Here is a 13,620-nt window from a genome sequence, read left to right as displayed (position 1 = left end):
AATGTAAACAAAAGCTGAGAAATGTTTTTTTTTCCCACAATAATGCCTCTTGCACGTCTCCTTATTATCTTTTGGGAGACACCGATGTCATTTCCCATCAAAAAATGACTTGCTGGTTCAATAAAAGTAATTTTAAGTCAAAATTTGCCAGGGGTATGAATAATTATGGGCAGCACTGTAGGAGAAAACTCAGAAGAAAAAGTTAATTGCATACTGGCCCAGGAGAGAAGACACAAAAAAGACTATGAAATGTAATATTACAAAAGTTTCAGATGAAGTCTTAACTACTCAAAACAAAACATTTTTCAATTTGGCAGCCACTGCCTTTGAACCGCCAGTTTGAAGCTAAGTACGCGCTGCATCGACATTTGCATCACTTGGAAAGTTAGTATCTCATTGATCTTCTCTACATTTGTACTAATCTGGAGGCTGAGCTCATGGAGATCTTGTAGTATGTGAGCAGTATGGCGATGTGGAAATTACTAGGTATTTACAGATTCAGAAATGCATAAACATAAGTGATGCTGTGGGTACCAGCTCTGTAAACACTATCACTGCATTTTCAGCAGAGTGAAATACATTGTCCCCTGCCTTAGATTCACTCCATGATCTTGGCTCAGACCCCCCACCCAATCACGCGTTAGCAGGAAAAACCACATGTCCTGCTATGGCTTGTGGGTGGGGTAGAAAAGAGGAAGACCCAATAACCCTGCCACTCCTTCAACACACCTTCAGCCATACCCCACCACACCTCAAATCGTGGTTTTCATAATAAATGCCTATGGCGGTTCCATTTTTCCAGTAAGGGCTCCTGCGCCCTTTTTTTTTCTTGATTCACTCTGTGTCTACATGTTGTATGCCAGGAGAGTGACTGTAGGTTGCTATGCAGCCAGCACCACCGTAGGCCATAATAGGAATTACGGCTACAGCGACGCTTAGTGAGTAATTTGGGCACCGTCAAAAGATAAAGCACAAATTACTACAGAAACACTGTAATTTGTCCGCCAGCAATAGCTGGAAAGTGATTTACATCATTCTCCACTATCCACGGCGAACTGGAGGGGGAATAGTAATTAGTGCCACGGGATCTGTGCTATAGCAGGGTGAGTTGTTTATCAGTTTTACCCTGTGCCCAAATCTCCCGGCGCCTATTTCATAGGTATGCATAGGTGGGGGCTTCATCATTATTTGAGTGAGACAAGAGTTTTCACTATGCTCTGTGTGTGTAAGAAAATAAGTTAATAAGTGTTTGTCTAGCTAACCTATGTAACTGATTCCTTCCTCTGCCTCTTGTTCTCTTGCCAGGGGGCTTTCTGGGGGCTGACCATAGGCCTGGTGGTAGGAGTTATCCGCATGGTGCTGGATTTTATTTATGCTGCACCCCAGTGTGACCAGCCTGACACACGGCCAGGAGTAGTGAGATATGTCCACTATCTGTACCTGTCCATGATCCTAGCCCTGCTGACCATCATTGTGGTGGTGGCCGTCAGCCTGTGGACTGAGCCTCCTCCTAAAGAAATGGTAAGAAAGCGTCTGGGGTACCTTCAACTGGCAGGGAGCACATTACTAGTTGCTGTTTGTAAAGGTGTAAAAATATATATTTATCAATATTTTCAAAAGTGATGCAGCCAGTGATGGTCATGTCTAGGAGAACTCCTGGAGAAGCATGTGATTTGTTTGATCAGCTGATAGATTTGCAAAGCTCTGATTTGCTGTGCTCACACCCTGCTTAAGCACATGATCATGACTAGCAAATCAGAGACTTGCAGATCTATGGAGAAGCATGTGATTTGTTTGATCAGCTGATAGATTTGCAAAGCTCTGATTTGCTGTGCTCACACCCTGCTTAAAGGGAAGGTTCAGGGACTGTCTAAAAAAAATAAAAATCCGCATCCACTTACCTGGGGCTTCCTTCAGCCCGTGGCAGGCAGGAGGTGCCCTCGGCGCCGCTCCGCAGGCTGCCGGTGGCCGACCCGACCTGGCCAGGCCGGCGGCCAGGTCGGGCTCCTTCCGCGTTCCAAAATGCGCCTCACGGCGGCGCGCTGACGTCATCGGACGTCCTCCGGGCTTTACTGCGCAGGCTCAGATAGAGACCACCGGCAGCCTGCGGAGCGGCGCCGAGGGCACCTCCTGCCTGCCACGGGCTGGAGGAAGCCCCAGGTAAGTGGATGCGGATTTTTATTTTTTTTAGACAGTCCCTGAACCTTCCCTTTAAAGAGACACTGAAGCGAAAAAAATATATGATATAATGAATTGGTTGTGTACTATGAATAATTACTAGAAGATTAGCAGCAAAGAAAATATTCTCATATTTTTATTTTCAGGTATATAGTGTTTTTTCTAACATTGCATCACTCTATAATATGTGCAGATTACACAACACTCAGCATTCAAAATGAGTCTTTCAGAGCAGTCTGTGAAGTAACGAACTCTCCTCTAGCAGAGGAAAAGTAAACAGTTCAATTACAGTTGAGATAATAAAAGTCAGATAACAGCCCTCTCCACGACTAAGTTAGTCGTAGAGCTTAATAGCTTTTTTGCATAGCGATAACAACTGGAGTTTCTCAACTCTTCCTGTACTGGAAACAATTAGACTGATGTATCTGATCTTAATGTTTTATTTCTTAGCTGTACTACACATACAAATCATAATATCATCATTTTTTTTCGCTTCAGTGTCTCTTTAAGCACATGATCATGACTAGCAAATCAGAGACTTACAGATCTATCACCAGACCAAACTGATCACATGCTTCTCCAATGAGTTCTCCTAGATGTTACCATCACTAGTGATCAGAATATAATATATCTAAAATATAAACACCAGCAAGAAAAACTACCCTTCATCTGCTAATCTTGGCGTGGAGCTGTCAGTATTAAGAGAATGCTGGTCAGCAAATGCTCATAGAATGTTTTAACGCTCTAATCTTTCCCTTAAGGTTAGCCGTCTTACCTGGTTCACCCGCTGGGATGAGGCGGAAAGTGGCCTGGAAGTGACAACACCTGACAACACTTCCCACAAAAGTGACAGCGTGGTGGAGAACAATACTGATAAGGCACATTCCATGAAGAACAATGCTGATATGGAGCATTCCGTATCTTCTGAGGAGATTATTGGCAGCTCAACAGGTACAATATGTTCTATGGCAACTTACTGGTTAAGGCATATCAATAGCCTATGTGGGAAAAGGCTAGTTGTGAGATGCACATCACCAGAGCTGTGAGTACTGTTATTAGAGTGCATAATCATCTGATTTGTTGCCTTGAGGAAGAGACCCTAGGTGGTTCCAAAAAGTTGGATTAAACAAACTTTTGGTTATTATATTTCTATCTAGTGGCGTGCTTGCTGACCTGATCCTGACCTGATCCTAGAAATCAAACTTAACTGACACTTTAAGGGGAGACACTTGCTTTATACATACTTTTTCTAAGTGGACACCCCAAAGGTACACCCATAATTGGATTCCACCAATGTGGGGGGCATTATTTGTTGGGGGAGATATGACGATACTAAAGGGGTAGTAGTGGTTAGGGAGGAAGTACCTGGGGTGTATGGTTAAACTGCTAATTGGTGGATGGCTGGGGGGCAGTACATATTTGGTGTATCTACTAAAATATTTGCTACGTTTTACTTTTCCAGAAACTCTAATTAGTTTTCTTTACTGTTTTTGATTACAATTACATGTGTTGTCTTTTGTAGAGGATGTATCTTGTGTTGCCCGTCTGAAGAAAGCCATTCTGTGGCTGTGTGGAATGGAGAGGAAGGAAGCAAGGGAGGAACAAGCCCCCGCTGTGCCACTAGAATCGCCAAAAGTTTTGTTTTATGAGCGCCCACTAGTAACGCACATCCTGAACGCCAGTCTGATCCTGTGCATGAGTGTAGGCATCTTCCTCTGGGGTTTCTATGGATAGGTGGAGCCGTTTTTGATTGCTGTTTTTCTTGAATGAAGGTCACCATTGTTGATATTATTAAAGCTGCAAAAAAACAAGGTGTTTGCCTCTGTTGAGTGTGAGGATAAGCTGAGGTCTTCTACAAGGGACAGCTGAGAAGATAACCTACCGAATTTCATCGTGGACCATTGATGATCCCTCATAGAGACAGTGTGATCCTTGGAAGAAGTCCATCATCAGACATCATGAGAGAGACTGTGATTATAAGCCAAGCCCACACAGCATGGATCTGTTATGAATATATGGGAGGAATTCCCTTTTTCAGAATTTCTAATAAAACCAAAGAATTGAAGTAACATCTGAAGACTTAATAACGTTCATTCTTGTCCATATACGTTTTAGTGAACATAACTTACATAAGGGCATCATTTGCCTTATAGAAAAGGGTCAGGCTATGTAGGTCATTCATATTTATGGGGAAACAGGAGTGAGTGTAATATGTTTGCACCCAGCTTTATTTTCTTTAACCTCTATGGCTGTAACTCAGAGTCAGGCTCAGGGTGGAAAAAAGCCAGGAGCGGTAATCCCGAGCCTGACTCGGGGTAGCCACCAGGAGGTTTATGCAGAGCCTGAAGTGCAGCAGGTGTTTCAACTCACTTCCTCGGGATCCAGATGCTGGCAGCCATTCTCCTTCCGGTCCTCAGAGGTACTGCATCCCTCGGGTGAGATCGCCATTAGTTATCATGCCGACAGATGGCAATCTCACTATAGAAGTACAGCTCTTCCCGGAGAAAGAATTGCAGCGCTGGATCCCAGGTGGGTGAGTAAGTGCATAGCTGCTGCAGACCTCACTGTGGTATGATTTTTTTTTCCTGGTTTTAGGGTCTAAAAGCATGTGAAAAAAGTTGTTCCACTTTTAGACCCTAAAATCAGGAACCAATCATACCGCCAACTCCTTGGCTGTTTTGCTGAGCTTTTGGCTTCAGTGGTGTCTGAATTACACACCTGGAACAAGCATGCAGCCAGTGGAGTTAGGCTGGACTCGTGCTGCTCACTGCATGGCCACTGCACAGATATGTGATAAGTGTGATGGCTGGCGATTGTATATAGGGAAACATGCCCATGCACAGTGGTGTAACTCAACGTCATGGTGCCTCTCAGCGTAACCTTCACTGAATCCCCCAACATACAGACTGCTGTCCCCACCTTTCCTGGTGATTCCTTGGGGCCCATCAGCTGGTAGTCATCTTATAAGTGTGGCCGCCATGCACCCCCCTACCATAAGGGACATTCCACACTGAAATTCACAAAGCTCTGCACTGCAGTCATGAGTTTCACTTATTTTTGAGATCACGTTTCACCCACGATTATGAGAGTGATGGATAGGCGCAAAAACAATTCCCCGTGTGTAAAAAAAAAAAAAAAGCAGCAGTAAGTTTATCAAACAGGAGATCGCATAGCAAATTGTATAGCACTGAATTTGCTATGCGATTTAAAAGTGCTTCAATCCATTTAGCCTAATTGCAAATGCAGGAAAGCTGCAGCAGGCTCTACAATCGTGATTGGGTTACAAACGGAACGCAGCACTCTGTATATGGCACCGTGATTACTATGTTAAACCACAGTGCCCTTGCAATCAACAAAACGCATGTGCTTTGAAAATCGTATCAAAGCACATACCGTGTGCAAAGCCCCTAACAGTGCAATCATCACAACTCTCCCCCAACCAATAACAACTGAAGGGGGAAGGCTGTGTTAATGGAAGTGAAGGCGAGCAGTTGGGTGCCGCACAAACCTGACCCTCCCCCCCCCCCCCCCCCCTTCCTGCGGCTGATCCCCAGTAGACACACTACAGTACACAAGGGAAAGCTAACGCCTCAATAACACCGCTCCGAGCCAGTCAAATCAATCTAAATATTAAATACATTATTGAGCTACATGACTGTTAAAAACAATTAAAAACATTTCATTAGAAATGGTGGGGACAATAATTAATAATGGCTGTAACAGAGTTATCTAGGGGATTCAGCCAGGTGCTAAGTGCAATTGAAAAAATACATAGACATATTGCAAATCGTATGTAAACTCCAAATGTAACTACAAAGTGAAAGTTGTCAATAAATAGTGATCATCAAAACATCATCATACTCCTAATATCCAATAGTGGCTAAATCTATCCTATAGAGTAAAGTGCATGGGTACCAATAGGGACAATAAGGAAATAAAGTGCAGAGCAGTAGAGAAGGGAAAAAGGTAGAAAATAATAAGATAGTGAGAAATACGTGAGCGTCTTCAGTATGAATTCAGGGGTTTGGATACGTCCAGCACACAGCGTTGCATCACATGAACTGTGCAAGTCTTCATAGTCTTCCATGGTCTGTACGTCAGGGAAACGTACCGCGGAGTCATGCAGCGTGCAAGTATGTAAGGAGCCTTAGACAACTCTGGATTTGGACATATAGTATAAACATTGGGGTTTTTTGGTTGTTTTCAGCTTGGTTTTAATTTGTTTTAACCTTTTACAGTTTATACAATACTGTAACATTTAACAACAAAGATGTTTACAGTAATAACAAAAACAGTGCAGTACATTTGGCACATGAAGACAACTTTATTATGTATGAAATGTTGTAACTCTAGCAGTGTGTTTACTTTCTGCTTCCATGGAAACAGACATAGGGGTTGATTCACTATAACAAATAGCGTGCCTTATCGGAGTTAACGTGCCTTATCAGAGTTAACATGTCTTATCAGAGTTAACGTGCCTTATCAGAGTAGCATAGCGAGCGCTACAAAATTATGCTACAAAAAATGACAAAAGCTCCACTCGTCCTGCCCTGAGCCCCTGCGGTCCAATCACTTTAAAGGACATTATCCCTGCACTTTGATTGGTCCAATAGGCTGCCTGTAACTTGACAGGAAACTTGACAGGCAGCCTATTGGGCCAAGTGCGGGGATAATGTCCTTTAAAGTGATTGGACCCACAGGGACTAAGGGCAGGACGAGTGGAGCTCTCGTCATTGCCAATTAGCTTGCATAAGTCTGTAGCGCTCACTATGCTACTCTAATAAGGCACGTTAACGCTGATAAGGCACACTATTTGTTATAGTGAAGCAACCCCATAGGGTTAACAACCAGTTTTTACCAATTAGCTGCAGCCAGCTAACACAGCTGAGAGATCAAATTACAACTTGTGATTAGTCACAGATAAGAGGGAATTAGAGAGGTTAAGCTCTCTAAACACATATAGGGTGCATTCCTTTATGTTTTCCTTCTGTCCTGTGCAAGAGTTCAGGTCCACTTTAAGAATGATCCGCAACAGTAAGATTCATCTTGGGTATTAGAAGCTTCACATTGTAATAACCATTGGGAGATGATTCAGAAAATAAATACAAGATATAAGATGGTGCTCTACTTCCTCTAGATTAAAAGCAATATATCCGTCTAGCTCAGCCTCAGACGTATGCCAGAGATTTAATATCCAAAAAGACACAGTGTCTCTCGTATTTTAGGTTTGCAACCAAATTACAAGACTGCAGAAGAATGCGTAAATCATTTTAACCACTTTGACATGCTGACTTATAAAAACGTCCTGCTAGAGCCTCTTCATGGCTCCAGGACGTTTTTATAAGTCAGACAGTGCTGCTGCCGTGGTGCGCGTGCACGTCCGCACATGCACGCTCCCGCGCGTGCATCCTCGTGCACGTGAAAATAGTGAAAAAAAAACACCTAAGGAAAAATACACCTTTATTTCCAAATGCTACAGGATCTTCTCAAAAAATTTGCATATTGTAATAAAGTTCATTATTTTCTGTAATGTACTGATAAACATTAGACTTTCATATATTTTAGATTCATTACACACAACTGAAGTAGTTCAAGCCTTTTATTGTTTTTCTTATTGATGATTTTGGCATACAGCTCATGAAAACCCAAATTTCCTATCTCAAAAAATAAGCATATTTCATCCGACCAATAAAAGAAAAGTGTTTTTAAAACAAAAAAAGTCAACCTTCAAATAATTATGTTCAGTTATGCACTCAATACTTGGTCGGGAATCCTTTTACAGAAATGACTGCTTCAATGCGGCGTGGAATGGAGGCAATCAGCCTGTGGCACTGATCAGGTGTTATGGAGGCCCAGGATGCTTCGATAGCAGCCTTAAGCTCACCCAGAGTGTTGGGTCTTGCGTCTCTCAACTTTCTCTTCACAATATCCCACAGATTCTCTATGGGGTTCAGGTCAGGAGAGTTGGCAGGCCAATTGAGCACAGTAATACCATGGTCAGTAAACCATTTACCAGTGGTTTTGGCACTGTGAGCAGGTGCCAGGTTGTGCTGAAAAATGAAATCTTAATCTCCATAAAGCTTTTCCGCAGATGGAAGCATGAACCCACTTTTGAACCAGAAACAGCGGCAGAAGCGCCTGACCTGGGCTACAGAGAAGCAGCACTGGACTGTTGCTCAGTGGTCCAAAGTACTTTTTTCGGATGAAAGCAACTTGTCATTCGGAAATCAAGGTGCCAGAGTCTGGAGGAAGACTGGGGAGAGGGAAATGCCAAAATGCCTGAAGTCCAGTGTCAAGTACCCACAGTCAGTGATGGTCTGGGGTGCCATGTCAGCTGCTGGTGTTGGTCCACTGTGTTTTATCAAGGGCAGGGTCAATGCAGCTAGCTATCAGGAGATTTTGGAGCACTTCATGCTTCCATCTGCTGAAAAGCTTTATGGAGATGAAGATTTCATTTTTCAGCACGACCTGGCACCTGCTCACAGTGCCAAAACCACTGGTAAATGGTTTACTGACCATGGTATTACTGTGCTCAATTGGCCTGCCAACTCTCCTGACCTGAACCCCATAGAGAATCTGTGGGATATTGTAAAGAGAAAGTTGAGAGACGCAAGACCCAACACTCTGGATTAGCTTAAGGCCGCTATCGAAGCATCCTGGGCCTCCATAACACCTGAGCAGTGCCACAGGCTGATTGCCTCCATGCCACGCCGCATGTCATTTCTGCAAAAGGATTCCCGACCAAGTGTTGAGTGCATAACTAAATATAATTATTTGAAGGTTGACTTTTTTTGTTTTAAAAACACTTTTCTTTTATTGGTCGGATGAAATATGCTAATTTTTTGAGATAGGAAATTTGGGTTTTTATGAACTGTATGCCAAAATCAGCAATAAGAAAAACAATAAAAGGCTTGAACTACTTCAGTTGTGTGTAATGAATCTAAAATATATGAAAGTCTAATGTTTATCAGTACATTACAGAAAATAATGAACTTTATCACAATGTGCTAATTTTTTGAGAAGATCCTGTATATTGTCACCATACTTTGTACTAGGTGTGACAATCCAGCCCCGCGATCCCGTCGAGATCTGCTCCTGTTAGCGTACGCAGGAAGTACAGGCTTAGACGGACAACGAAGACCGGTTGCTGGATCGTCAGAGGGAAGAAAGAAAAAGCGACAGAGCGTGCCAATCCCGTCTAATCTGCTCCTGTTAGCATACGCAGGAAGTACAGTGAACAGACTGATAATAAAGATTGGTCGCGCAGCCGCCGACAATATGTAATGGGACAAACATTCACCAATCCCGTATTACTAGGCCACTGTTGCCATGCAGGTCTCATGCACTAGAGACTGCTGGAGGCAAATTCACTGTGTGCGTAGTAAACGGTTAAGATTGGTTGGAGGTGCCCATACATGTACAATTCTGATTGTATATACAATCGGTAAACTAAAAATATCGATTTCGCGCTGGAAATCGGGTAAATACACTGCCACCACTCTTTGATTTTGGAAGGGCAAAGAGACCCCAACGCTATCATAATACGGTAGCCAGCCCAATCACGTTCGACATGCTCCCGTCACCGTTTGGGGAATAGTCACTTCCAACGGCTTAAAGACTGTGAGCAATGTGACGTTGAAGAAAGGTTACTGGGTCCCTATATGATGCAATCTCGAATTGTATTTACAATCGAGAAACAAAAGTTATCGATTTCGCACAGGAAATCTGGTACTAGCTATTCCTAGAAGGAAGAAACGGTTATTTACAACCTAACTAGCAAATCAACAATTTATAAGCAAATCATAAAACAATGCGGTAGTATGACTGACTCTTCAGAAGGGGAGATTCGTTATAGCAGCAATCATGACCAGAAAAGGCACACGACTGAACAATAAAAATCGTTAGTTTATTTCTAAACTACATACACACAGCTTATTTTAGAACAGAGTGATTTGACAGAGAGAAGAGAAGAAAAGAAACAGAATGCCTGAATATACAGTTCAAATACCGTTATTGGTAGTCCATGCGTGAATTCCAAGTCTTTGGCGTAAAGTCCAAAATGGCGGTTGCCATGCAGCCAACAAGCCTTTGTTAGAAATAGTTCCAAGATGGAGGTTTTGGCCCGTGTCCTTGCGGGCTGCCAGGATGTTACCAGGCATCAGATGAAAGGTAAAGGACCTGGACTTTTGGGTCATGTTAGTTTTGTTCCTCAGTGTAGGTGGGGGGGGGGAGTTATGACACATACAAGTCCAGCCTTGTGCAATTTGAATAAGGCAGTGCCCCGTAGGAAGGGAGAGGTTTGGGCCAATTCATATTTTGCCCGCTCTCAGCATGCCCGTGGGTAATATCAAGAACCCGAATAAATATTCATAATCAGCACAAGTGTGTGCATCTGCTAATACCAAACTTCGGGGGTTTAGAGTGAACGGTGACCCCAAAATGCATATCTCTGCTTTGGCAGGGCTTACCGTTAATTCAGAAAAATCCAATGTGTGGTTTGTTCCGAATTTCATAATAAGCGGGTTCTAAAGGCTGTTGCCTATTTGGAAAGTCATCTTTATGACAAAAGAGGGATTTCATATTTGTGAGATCACAGAAAGGTTTTCCTAACTGTCAGTGAGAAAGCCAGCTATTGTCTCTAAGTGGCTTCTGCAAGAGGTTAGCAGGACCTCCTGTGGCTAGATCTCTGGCTGTTCCTTTCATGTAGGGACTCTGAATCAATGCCTTTTGGCTATTCTGGCCAAGGTGGCAAAAATACAGACAGATTTCTCCTAGAAGCTTGGTTTTTACAATTTAGGCCAAGCACATCTCTGGCTCCATTTGATGGATGAGCCATAAACTTTCTAGGGGGTCACATAAGGCCAGGAAACACCCGGTCCCATGTAGGTGCAAGGTTTTGTAATTAGAAGCTACCAGAGAGCCAGGGTGTGCTACATTTGACCAGGGAGAGGAACTTTTAACCCCTGGCTTCCCTGATCTTTTTTGTAAATTAAGCCTTTCCCTATCTGTCATTTTTTAATAGTGGCGACAGGGAATATTTTATAAGGCTCTAACTACTTTTTTAGGACGAATAAACGTTGATTCGTCACACCTCCCCCTTTTAAGAGATTCGCTGGGCAGGAGTCAACAAGACTCTGAGTAAAGCAATCCACTGTCTGATGGGTCTGGTACACCACATCCGGTAAGGCTGGGTTGCGCCTGACCTTGGGGGGTTGCCTTTTACCCATTGCATCGGTCAGTGGGTTAGTCAGGAGGCTACAGGGCTTAGCAAACGTCCTGTACCTCTGTCATGACAATCTGATCTGCGTCTGGTTCAATGGTCAGATTGTCAGCTGACAGCTGTCCTAGTACCAGGGACGAGTGATCGCAGTGTTGCTCCCATGTCGGGCAGAACACAGGGATTTCATCCGGGTACGTGACTGTACAACCGTGTTTGCCCTTCAACAGGTCGTTCCAGGCCTGTTGGAAGGTGGCTGGGGCATTCCTCCTACCAAAAGACATCCGCATTGAGGCGTTTAAGTCCAAGGGCAGGGTGAATGTGGATTCCAGGCGTGCCTCAGGCACGGTTGGAATCTGCCAGTATCCGTAGCGCCGATCTATGATCGTTAGGTAGTTGGCGGATGCCAGCCAATCCAACAGATCACCGAGGGGAGTCATGGGATACGCAACAGTTACTGGGATGTCGTCCGGCATCCTATAGGCCTCACAGAACCTGGTGGTCTGTGAGCTAGAGGATTTGCGGAAGACAGCCATCTGTAACATCTCCTCATACTTCATCTTTACTTCATCTTTACTTTTGCTTGCACCTCCGGAAGGCGCTGTAGAGGATCTGCCATAAGGGCTTGGGAGTTCCCGGGTCCCTTCTGTGAACTGCTGTATCCTGCCCAGGGGTGCTGCGAAGATTTCGCTGTGGGGGCGCAGTGCGCTTCAGCGAGGCCTTCTGGGAGTACGAGAGGTGGGGGGTGACTTTTACATCATCCGCCAATTCTCATGTGGGAGCTATCAAGCCTGACAGGGGACCTGTGTCTTCCTGTTCTAATTGGCCGTACTTTCCCAGAACTAACTGCGTTCTGTCTGACTGGACTTCTAACAGATCCACATGGACCGTGCTTTCACCTGGGGTGTCAGTTACATGGGGAATGGGTTCACTGGAGTAGTTACCATTCTCCCTGTACACCTGTAGTGGAGCTTCCACTGCTGGCGGCTTAGCGGTCTGGCCACTAAGCGCACGCAGGTTGGAGTCGCTCTGTAGTATCCTCACGGATGTGGGACTACAAATCTCAGCCAGCTGCCTAGTGCGATCTGAGGTCAGCTGCTGAAAATCAAACTCTCTGGGGTCAGAGCTAACAGGAATGCCTGGAGGCTCTGAGCTCAGGTTAACAACAGTACTGTGGGCTCTATTCATAAAACCTTACCGCAAGTTTTCCGCTCAAAACAGTGGATTTTCCCGTCCATTTAGCAAAGTCGGCATTCATAAAAGCTGTTCCCGCATGAAAATCTACAATCCCCCAGCAGAGCGAGAAATTTCCGCCTTCTCCAGTGTTTTTCTAGATTTATCTAGAAAAAAGTAACAAAATGGCCATTCATAAAGATTAGAGGAAGCGGTATGTGGACGGGAAATACCGCTTCCTCTGATTTTGCGGATTACATACAAGTGAATGGGACAGACCTCCCAGAGAGAGCAGTGCACGGAGGGACTCTGCCGGCTGAAGTGTTTCCGCATGCCTTCCGACAGCTTACCGCCAGCCTTCAGCGGGAGATCTCCGCACTTGCATCGCAGCTTTCAAGATTTCTTTGAATGACCACCCAAAAGTGTGAAATACCGCTGCGGTATTTTCCCTCCAGGAGTTTTCTCGCAACAACTTTTTTATGAATAGAGCCCTGTGTGTGTCTGTCTGCACAGGTACACCACAATAAACATCACATTTTGGGTAAATTAAAATCACGTCAATATTGACATTGGTCTGGGGGTCAGAGATATCAGGGGAAGTCGAGACTTTTTCAGATAGTCCTGAGTCCAGACTACCGGTGACACTGAAAGCGTCATCCAGCGTACTCTCACAAACATGCACAACATTATCAAAAGCATTTGCATAACATGACATGTCATTTTTAGCATGAGTGTCACCCATCTGAAAGTCAGAATTGTCAGAGGGAATCCCTGCTGTCATCTCTGAGTTCATACGGCTGGCCATAGAGCATGTAATGGCCAAAGAATGTACAGCGTTTCTATCACAATTATCACTGACACCTGCAATTTCATTAGTAATAACAGGTGCAGAAAGAGATAAAAGACAGTCAGTTGCTGGTACATATAAATCTGAGGGTACCTCCCGCCCAGTGGCGTTAGGTACAGTAAAAATAGCAGGTAGGGGGTTGACATCTCCCTGTTTTCCCAAAGGCTTGTACAGTACCTGTTGGTCAGGGAGTCCTGCTGGGAAC

The 13,620-nt window shown here is 44.2% G+C and overlaps 1 protein-coding gene and 1 long non-coding RNA gene across 5 annotated transcripts in view; one reads left to right on the top strand and one right to left on the bottom strand.

Annotated features, from left to right (window-relative positions):
- The window catches only part of SLC5A11 (solute carrier family 5 member 11), a 71,104-nt gene extending 66,857 nt beyond the window's left edge, over positions 1-4,247 (top strand). For both annotated transcript variants that reach the window (XM_068244293.1, XM_068244292.1), the window contains 3 exons: positions 1,306-1,521; positions 2,940-3,129; positions 3,701-4,247. In XM_068244293.1, coding sequence (XP_068100394.1) covers positions 1,306-1,521; positions 2,940-3,129; positions 3,701-3,912 — 618 coding nt within the window. In that variant the 3' untranslated portion in view covers positions 3,913-4,247. The remainder of the gene's footprint in view (positions 1-1,305; positions 1,522-2,939; positions 3,130-3,700) is intronic.
- The window catches only part of LOC137524441 (uncharacterized), a 35,760-nt gene that overhangs the window by 1,936 nt on the left and 20,204 nt on the right, over positions 1-13,620 (bottom strand). For 2 of the 3 annotated variants that reach the window (XR_011022686.1, XR_011022687.1), the window contains 2 exons: positions 4,061-4,180; positions 3,683-3,975 (listed from right to left, as the gene is read on the bottom strand). This is a non-coding gene — a long non-coding RNA (uncharacterized lncRNA). The remainder of the gene's footprint in view (positions 1-3,682; positions 3,976-4,060; positions 4,181-13,620) is intronic. The other variant, XR_011022688.1, reaches the window with a different exon arrangement.

Source organism: Hyperolius riggenbachi, chromosome 7 (assembly GCF_040937935.1).
Source record: "Hyperolius riggenbachi isolate aHypRig1 chromosome 7, aHypRig1.pri, whole genome shotgun sequence".
Lineage (NCBI taxonomy): Eukaryota > Metazoa > Chordata > Amphibia > Anura > Hyperoliidae > Hyperolius > Hyperolius riggenbachi.
This window is presented reverse-complemented; position numbering and strand designations above follow the sequence as displayed.